Below are 9595 nucleotides of genomic sequence, written 5' to 3'. Positions count from 1 at the left end.
GTCTTTATGTCTGTCTTCACCTCTCTGTATTTCTGTCACTGTAATTTCCTCTCTTACTGGTTCCCTCCCGCTTTCTCTCTCTTTTTTTCTATGTTATCTGTGTTTAATCTTTCATAACCCAACTCACTTATTCACTTTAAAGCAAAGTTTATTTTTGGAATCTTTATACCGCAGGGGGAAAAAAACTGTGTGTGTGTGTGTGTGTGTGTGTGTGTGTGTGTGTGTGTGTGTGTGTGTATCAGTGCATGCTCTATTTTTTAAAGCCATTAAATGCTGTTAACTTGTTTATCTGTTCTTCCAAAGAGAGAAAATGCATTTGAACCATTGGGTCACTATGTGTGAACACAAACACACACAAATGCAGACATCAAAGTAGCAAGCTAATAGGAGCAAATTACCTCCCTAAAAATGGAAAATCCTACTTTACAGACCCACTTTACAGTGGTGAAGAAAGACTGAATTCACCTCCAGTCTAAACTCAGGGAGCACTATGAGGTGCAACCCCTTCAAGATTCATTAAACTCATACACAGCACTACACAAAACTACACACAGACTACCACAAGCCAATGTGTAGCATTGCACTGGTCATAGCAGTGTACACTCTGTGTCTGTATCCTAGCCTGTGCGAGCAGTTGTAATAGGACAGGAGACAAGAGTCTCTGCTCTCTTCTGTTAGCAAGTAATCCGTTTATTGTGATCGAATTAACAGGGTGGAGTGGATCAGAACAGAGCAGAACTGCTGGACTGTAGATGTAGCAATGGCAAAAAAAACAACTGTCTGTCATTTGAGACGATTTGTTGGGTCTGCCGTGCCTTAAGCCTTGTGTGAATGGGTGTGTGTCTTATATGTGTATTAGAGCATTTTGTCCATCACAAAAATTAGATATGTAGACAGGTTTCTCTTTTTTCAACTAGAAGAAATTAACATAATGTGATAATATGGTACTATCTAAATCTAACCATAGTCATAGGCTAACCCTAACCGTACCCTCAGTAACCAAAAAGGTGCATTTTTGCAATAAAAGACATACACAATGCAGGGTTCAGGTCAAACCCTGACCTGTCAAACGGTCAAAGATTTACCCATGAATGCACACAAGCAAAATCACCTGGAAATATTACTCCACCCACTTACAAAGTGCAGACATGCATACAGACATGCTGTACACAGAGGGAAGTGTGCTGAATGCAGGGCTGACAGTTGATTACTCTGCTGTCTGTTTCTAAATCTAGGTGTCCCCTGAGGCCTAAGTGCTCATTATACTATCCGTGAAACAGAACAGAATGAGAGTGAGAGAGAGAAACAGAGAGAAATGATGCAGCTCCTCTACACATGCAAACTTACATTCTGGTATCACATTTCCACTGTGACTTCTTCAGTATATTCACATCCAACTTTTCGAATGCCAAAAAATGTAAATAATAATAATAAAACAAAAAAAAACTAGAGATATAATGTCACGCACACAGGAACATACATGAACACACATTATATATACACTATATACACTATACGCGATATATATACACACACACACACACACACACACACACATAGACACTTGATATATATTTGATTTCCTTCATTGTCAAGACACAGGTTTTGCCCTCAATCAGTCCAATCACTGTCTGTTCTGGACTATTCTGGATGGTTTTTATTTTCTACAACTACCCTGCTGAGATCTCTGAGATCGCTGTCTGTGAACTTTAACTTGCTATTCCCTTCTCCGGTTTCCAGAAACAGGTTTTCCTTTGTTTTCTATACCGTTGGGTGTTTTTACACAGTTCCCTATGTCACAGTAAACGGTTCTGCTTTTTCCTGCATTCCTGCAGTTCTAGCAGTATGTGTATGAGTGTTTTCACATCCTGCTAGGAAATGTGAACTGACGCTTTAGAACACTGGTGTTGATTTTAGCATACTTGCGACTTGTTATCTGTCTTGTTTTCTGCAAGAATACACTACTGGCTACCATTAACACTAATAGAATGATTTTTCATTTTTAATCTTGAATTGTGTGCACTTCAAAGTAAAAGGTTTCATTTTGTGATGGTGTATTATTAATGTGTTTGCCTTGTGCATGCACATGGTAAGCACAGTAGAGTACTGAGGAAAACTGGTCTCATTTTGAAAATAGTAAGCGAATGAAACATCTTTCATTGTGATAAGCGAAACAGGGTGAAAACAACAGGGCCGTAACTGTGAGCTCATGAGTCACGGTTCCACATTCAGAAGAAACATAAAAAACCCTCAGTGGATACTTGATGGCGCAACCCTGGTAAATATGGCAGTGGGTCTGTTTTTCCTGTAAAAAAAAAAAAATGCCACTTTTCCAAATATAATTTAATCAGAATGTATAAACTTTTCAGGAGGAATAAAGCTGTTGAATTTGTTTTAATGGCGAAAAGGGTGGTCCTGCCCGTTTCATACTGTTTAAGAACCAAGCCTGCTGTTTCTCTGATTAAAATACATGAATATGTAAATGTGTATCACAATGTCAGTTCTATCACTTGGGACATCAAATCTGTGTGCAGGTCTGTAGAGGTCGAGCCACTGTCTACAATGCAGGATTTTGGAATAAATCTTACACATACATAATACCTACATAATAACACCATAAAGTACTTTTGCACTATATTGGACTGTTTGCACTTGTGTAGCATGTTGTCTGTTGCACTGTTGTTTTTATGTTGCACCATGGTCCTGGAGGAACATTGTCTCGTTTTTGTTGTGTACTTGTATATAACTGAAATGACAATAAAACCTCTTGAATTTGAACTTGAACTACCTTTCACATACCCTCTGTGTACAGTATCAAATGGTATTTTAATTGCATATGCTCTCTCATCCAAAAAGAACAGTATCTACTGACTGGACCCCCTCCCCAAACTCCCTACCACCTTCGCTCACACGAACAAACAAACATGTAGCACTGGACAGTGACATAAGGTCAGATCTTCAGTAATATTACACCCTAATCTCTCTCACTAAGTCTAGATGAATATGAAGTGGGCACGCACCCTACGCAGTGATCGGAGTCCTGGAGGGGAGAACTGGGGAGTGAAGAGTGAATAGGGGACAGAGTGAAAGCATGCTTCACTTCTCTGAGAAGTGATACAATAAAAAAAAGAGAAGAAATGAGGGGAAAAAAGGCAGAACATTTTGCCGGAGGCTGAGCTGACTGGCAGTGTATCCTGGATCACTCCTAAACCTTGCTATTTTCATATGCTTTATATCACAAATTCTCTCCCATACATGGAGCAGACCAATTCTGCACTATCAGAACCATTGAAACTTCAAAATCCCAGAATATTACAGAACCATACTTTTCTATTGTATTGTAGGACCAAAATGATTCACTGAAATCTCTTCTTTCCAGTATGGCTTTTACAATCAACAAATTCACACCCAAACATCAGTATATTCTCAACGAGACCACAATCATTACGTGCCATTTATATCAAACTACATTTGAGATCAGCATCTTCTTTCAACCTGCTCACTTAATGAAACACTATTACTGTCTATTGTTCCCTGCAAGGCACCATTAGAGCTTAATGGAATTCACAATGATCTTTAAATGCACCGTGGAAGCACTTTTGCTGTCAGTCAAGAGTCAAATTTCTCAACAGATTTTTTCCCTCTTATCCCTTTCTTTCTTTCTTTCTTTCTTTCTTTCTTTCTTTTCTCTCTGTCTCTCTCTGTCTCTCTGCCCTGACACCATTGCCCTGAGCATTGCCTCTAGTGAGCTAGCATAACAGACCACTGAGGCAATTACACTGTGGTGAAGGGTTAGCCAAACCAATCTGACCTGATTTGACTCCACCCTCTTGACCTTAATTCTCTTCCTCCTCTCTTCCACCCAACCCCCCTTCCCATCCCTCTTCCCCACGCCATAACTCACCGGTGACGGTGACGAGCATGGGAGCCACCAGTGGCCGGTTGTTGTCCAGCTGGCGGCTCAGACGGACCTCTCCACTCGTGTGGTTGAGCAGCAGCAACTTGAGCTCATTGCCCCGGTCAATGGTGTAGTAGAGGCGGTCAGTGATGTCCGGGTCATGGGCTGGGACACGCCCAATGACACCGCTTGGGAATGTATTGGAGCGGTTTGACACGAAGTTGTTGAATATGATCTGGAAGTCTTGCATCTCGGGCTTGTTGTCATTTTGGTCGACAAGCCGAATCCTGACGGTGGCGCGACTTACCAGCGGGGCTGACGTGGCCTGCACCACAATGACGTACTCACTCCGTGCCTCATAGTCCAGGTCGATAAGAGATGTGAGCTCTCCAGAGAAGATGTCCATCTGGAAGATCTCTGGGATGTTTCCTTCCACAATCTGATACATGATCTGGGCGTTGGGCCCTTCATCTGGATCGGTTGCAGTGATCTGAGCTACAACAGACCCAACAGCGCTATTCTCCTTCACCCGAACCTCAAAATCGTCAGCAGGAAACACAGGAGCATTGTCGTTAACGTCCATTACACTGACTTGAATGCGTACAGGCGTGCGCTGAGGTGGAATGCCGCGATCAACCGCAAAAGCTGTTAGCTCATAAAACGGAACACTCTCGCGGTCCAGTCGACGCACCGTACGGACTATTCCGGAAGTGGGCTCGATGGTGAAATCCCCATCCCCATCTTCTCCATTTTGAAAGGTATACTGCACCCGGCCATTAGCGTGAGCATCTCGATCAGTAGCAGAGATCTGTAAAACGCTGGTGAAGGGCGGGGCATCTTCACTGACTCCGCCCTGATAGTGTGGGCTGAGGAACTGCGGTGCATTGTCGTTCACATCATTCACATTGACCTCCACGTAGGTTGTGTCAGATTTCTGTGGGATTCCATTGTCACGAGCTGTGATGGCGAGTGTATACGTCATCTGATCCTCATAATCCAGCTCCGCCTGAAGGGTTATTGCACCTGTTGCAGGGTCAATGCGAAACTGTGGGATGTTGTCCTCTAGGAAGTATGTGATACGTGCGTTCTCCCCCACGTCCTCGTCCGAGGCGCTGATCACCACCACGGTACTGCCGGGTGGTCTGTCCTCGTTCACGCTCACAGAATAGTGAGCACTCTGGAACACGGGCCGATGTGTGTTAGCATCTGTAATGTTAACGTGTACCTGGCAGGTATCGTGAAGAGTTCTGTCAGAGGCAGTGACTGTTAACACATAGCGCCGCTCCTGCTTGTAGTCGAGTGGCAATGCTAGGGATAGAAGCCCAGCTCCTCCTGCTGTGCTAATGGCAAATCGGTTGCGTGTGTTGCCACCGGTAATCTGGTAGGTAACTGCACTGTTGACATCACGATCGACCGCCGTCACGCTAACCACACTTGTTCCAACTGCAGCATCTTCGTTCAACCGAACAAAGTACTCCTTCTGCAGGAACTCTGGACGGTTATCATTGACGTCCATCACGGTAATAGTGACGCTAGCTGTGGCTGAGAGAGGTGGCATGCCATAGTCCCTGGCATCAACACCAAAGAAATAGTGTTCCACTGATTCCCGGTCAAGCTCTGAACTCACTGTGACCCAGCCAGTAGCTGCGTTAATGACGAAAGGCGTGTCTGTGCCTGTTCCCGTTAGTCTGTACTCCAGTCGTGCATTATCACCGCTATCAGTGTCAATTGCCTGTATGTGCAGTATGGAGTGGCCAATGGGGGCGCTCTCCAGTACTGTTGCCTGAAATGGTGTGGACACAAAAATGGGTGGATTATCATTAACGTCAGTGACTTGGACACTGACTATTCCAGTGTTGTTAGAAAGAGGTGGGCGGCCATTATCTTGAGCACGCAGTCGTAGGGTGTATTCCCGTTCAGTCTCAAAGTCAAGTGGTGCCACCACCTGGATCTCCCCTGTAACGCTATCAATGGCAAACTGCCCTCTACTGTTTCCACTGATGATGTTGTAGTGCACAGCCGAATTCACATCTTTATCCTGATCAGATGCACTGACGCGCAGGATTTCTGAATGCGGTCGCACGTCTTCTCGAACCGCCACCACATAGCGTTTTTGGCTGAACTGTGGAACGTTATCGTTCTCATCTAAAACAGTTATGTGAACGCTAACAGTAGCTGATCGTGGACCAGGCTCGCGTCCTTGGTCGCTGGCTTCCACCAATAACGTGTAGCGTTCGTTCGTCTCTCGGTCCACAATGCCACGTGTGGTGATCAGACCCGATCGTGGATCAATCTCGAACGCAGAACGTGCCGCAGCTGCATTCTCTCCAACGAACCGGTAACGGATGTTGGCGTTTGACGGAGAGTCGAGATCAGTCGCGCGCAGCTGCAAGATTGGATAGCTCTCTTCCACGTTTTCTCGAATTGTTTCACGATACTCTGTCTGTTCGAAAACTGGAGAATGATCATTGCGGTCAGAAACAGTGATGGCCACCATTGTTGTTCCCGACACACGTGGCGAGCCATGATCTGTGGCAGTCACTCTGAAGTAGTGCAGGTCCATGTGTTCTCTGTCCAGAATATGCGTGGTAGTGATTAGGCCAGTTACTGGGTCGATATGGAAATAATCCATGGATCTGCTGTTCATTAAAGGGGCCATGCTGTAGCCAAGTCTACCTGCATCTCCACCATCCGGATCCTCTGCTAAAATTGATATGACTGAAGTGCCAGGAGGCTGGTTTTCTGCCACTTGAACCTGGTAGTTATACTGAGGAAAATGGGGATGTCGATTGGCAGCTCTACGAGAGCGTACAACAGGAGGGCCACCTGTCTGGTCTTCAAAGTGCCTGGAATACTTCACATCTTTATCCTTATTACTCTCTTTCTCTGTATGTTTCTTGCCCTTAGTGTCCGCATTTATTCGAGTGCTTTCTACCCGATCTCTACTTTGATTTGATTTGCCTTGCCCTGGCTGTGTCTCCTTGATTGCACGCCACTCTTTGTTCTTGTCTCCTCTGTCTCCTGTGCTCTCTGCCTCTCTCTCGGTCTCTGAGGTGACTCTGCTTTGACCTTTACCTCCCCCTCTCGCTAAATTTGTGCCTGTTTCCAGCGCCTCTCCCTTTGTGTTTTCTGCAATCACCAACTCCTCGTTTTCCTCTCTCTCCTGATTTCTAGCCTGCCTGTTACCCTTCGCCTTGCTCCCCCGATCCTGGCTGCCCACCCCCTTCATCGCTCCTTCCCTCTGCCCTCTCCCCACGGCTCCCAGCCACTCCTCACGCTGACTGACAGCCTCAGCTTGTAATGACACTCCGTTACTGGATTTTAATTGCGGCCGCGTGGCTCCCATGGTGACGTCTAAGCTGCTGCTAGCGCGGCTGTCGGCGCATGCCTGGATTGAACTCCCCGTTGGCGCAGAACTCCGTTGAGTACGAGCACATGGCACATGCAGTGTTAACTTTTCTGGCAAGTCATCACCATCCTTCTCATCATCATTTGGAGCAATGTGTGTTAGATTTATGTGTGTTTCATCGTTGCCTCTATTCATTTGTTTGTTATTCTGATTTTTATTGTTGTTGTTGTTGTTGTTGTTGTTACTATTCACCAAAAACACACTTCGAACGAAAAGAAGAGAATTTGTATCGAATTTGTCGTTAGGAGCTGTCCAAAGAGATCGTGGTGCTCCCTGCACGGTGTCTTTGTTGTTACCCCAAACGGCGTGAGTTCCTTCGTGAGTGTGTGAGTCACCAGATGGTTTGGTGGAGTTTAATTCAAACGACAAGAAGATGCGTGGCGTTGTATCAGTAACTGTATCGGTCACGGTAAATGGTGAGTCAGAGATATGAACTTCGCTGCGTTCCGCCTCAGACTGATAAGTGACGAGACTGGATGTTGTGTGATAATTAGTTTCTCTTTCGTCTGAGCGAGAGGGGTTTCCAGTAAGTCTCGCGGCATGATGGATTCGCTTGTCCCGTCGTGACACATCCTCCGTGGAAACAGAAGAGTCAGCAGCACGCGCAATACTTTGTTGCAGACCACATGAGAATTTATGCCTCCAGCCCTGTTCATTCTTCTCGCGGAAATTTGCGTCTAGGTCGGTGGTGTTAACGACCGCGATATTAAAACATAACGACGATAAAGTGTTGTGAAGAAATGCGATGCACTTGCGTTCTCTAGTACTTTCTCCACAATTTATGCACCTAACGGGTGCGGAGCGCCTTAGATGGGTGCTGAACCGGCGTAAGCATCTTTTAGAGCAACCCGTGTGCACGACAGTGACTCCTGTAATCCAGTGTCGAAAGCTGTTTGCAATTCCTATTACAGCTACAGAAACGTGCTGTGTCCAGAACTCGCGTTCCACACACACCCCAGTATTCCCAGCGGCTGTATTAAAATACCCACGCCAGCCATCACTGGTGGGATCGATAACATTGAAAAAGCCTGAGGAGGGACTGTCCGTTTTCCTTTTGTCCAATTTACTGGCGTCCGAAACACTAGAAGCCACATTAGAATAAGAATGAGAATTGTCTTTTAATTGCGACTGAGCCTGCCTCTTGGCAGTGGTCAACTTCCCTTTTGAGTGAGAGCAACTGTGGCCAGGCCCGGTTCTCCAACCTCCGGAACTCCCGCTATCCAAACAGGACTTAGAATCTATCCAACCCTGTCCCCTGTACTCGCTTCGTACAAAGACCCGCCCCGTGTCGAGGGGAGTCTGTAGTGGTGAGATCGCTCTAGTCCTTTGTACAGACCTCTTTTTGCCATTCTGCATCAGAGAAACAAGAAAATGAGAAACAACGCCCTTCCCTAAACCGCCAACGCTCCTAACTAGCTGTTGATGATAACGTCTGCTCCGCGGCGCCGGTTCTGATATATATAAATTATTGTAATCCACCGGTAACGTGCCGACGGGGGCTCCTGCTGATCTGTTCCGTGAGCATGACTTGTAGATGGGGAATTCTAATCCCGATTCAAGCCACGCTATCGTCCATGAAGGGCGGATCTCCAAAGCGCCCCCAGCCAAAGCCCCCGATCTCGATCCGTCGGGCTGGCTGAGGTTCCGAGTGTCTCCGGGGGCTGGGTGGGAGCACAGGGAGCCCCGGCACGGCCCCGCTGCCCTCCCCGGAACAACGGCGAACAAAGAGCAGAGGAGAAGGTGTAGCAGTAGCGGCGAAGGCGAACTAAAGACCCGCAGCAGTGCAGCCATTAGTATGGTGAGATCCTTTCTCTCCCCCTTTCTCGCTCTCACCCCTCTCTCTGTCTCTCACCTTCTCGCTCTCTCCGAACGGGTAGGTCTCTCTCTCTTTCTCTCTCTTGTTCTTTCTCTCCCGATGCCGGCTAAGTCGCCAGCTCCTCCGACACCGCCCGACGCCTTCCGCCGTGCTCCCCGGTCTCACGGTGGTCCCGGGAAGCTCGCATCTACTCTGGGTGTTCGGTGGAGCTCGCGCTAACAGCGGCACGGGCGCAGCATCTCCCTTACTCACACATCCAACATGGCTCACAGCGGAACCCTGTGCTACTATCATTCCTCCCCCCCCCACCTCTCTCTCTCTCTCCCTTTCTTTCTATATCTCTTTCTCATTCTCAGATACAGACACCCCCCCTCCTCCTCATTCGGACGCGGAGAATAGTCCAGTCCAGTGTGCGCAAGGCTGTTTCACCAACCGTGGCCGCCATATCCGTCACTAGAAAGGGACTTGAAAG

General features: G+C 46.8%; 1 protein-coding gene across 3 annotated transcripts in view; it reads right to left on the bottom strand.

The window, feature by feature from the left end:
• celsr3 (cadherin, EGF LAG seven-pass G-type receptor 3) overlaps positions 1-9151 on the bottom strand; it is a 47600-nt gene extending 38449 nt beyond the window's left edge. For all 3 annotated transcript variants that reach the window (XM_035522050.1, XM_035522051.1, XM_035522052.1), the window contains exon 1: positions 3905-9151. In XM_035522050.1, the coding sequence (XP_035377943.1) occupies positions 3905-9098 (5194 nt within the window). In that variant the 5' untranslated portion in view covers positions 9099-9151. The remainder of the gene's footprint in view (positions 1-3904) is intronic.
• Positions 9152-9595: the final 444 nt, after the last annotated feature.

The sequence above is a fragment of the Electrophorus electricus genome, chromosome 23 (genome assembly GCF_013358815.1).
Source record: "Electrophorus electricus isolate fEleEle1 chromosome 23, fEleEle1.pri, whole genome shotgun sequence".
Lineage (NCBI taxonomy): Eukaryota > Metazoa > Chordata > Actinopteri > Gymnotiformes > Gymnotidae > Electrophorus > Electrophorus electricus.
This window is presented reverse-complemented; position numbering and strand designations above follow the sequence as displayed.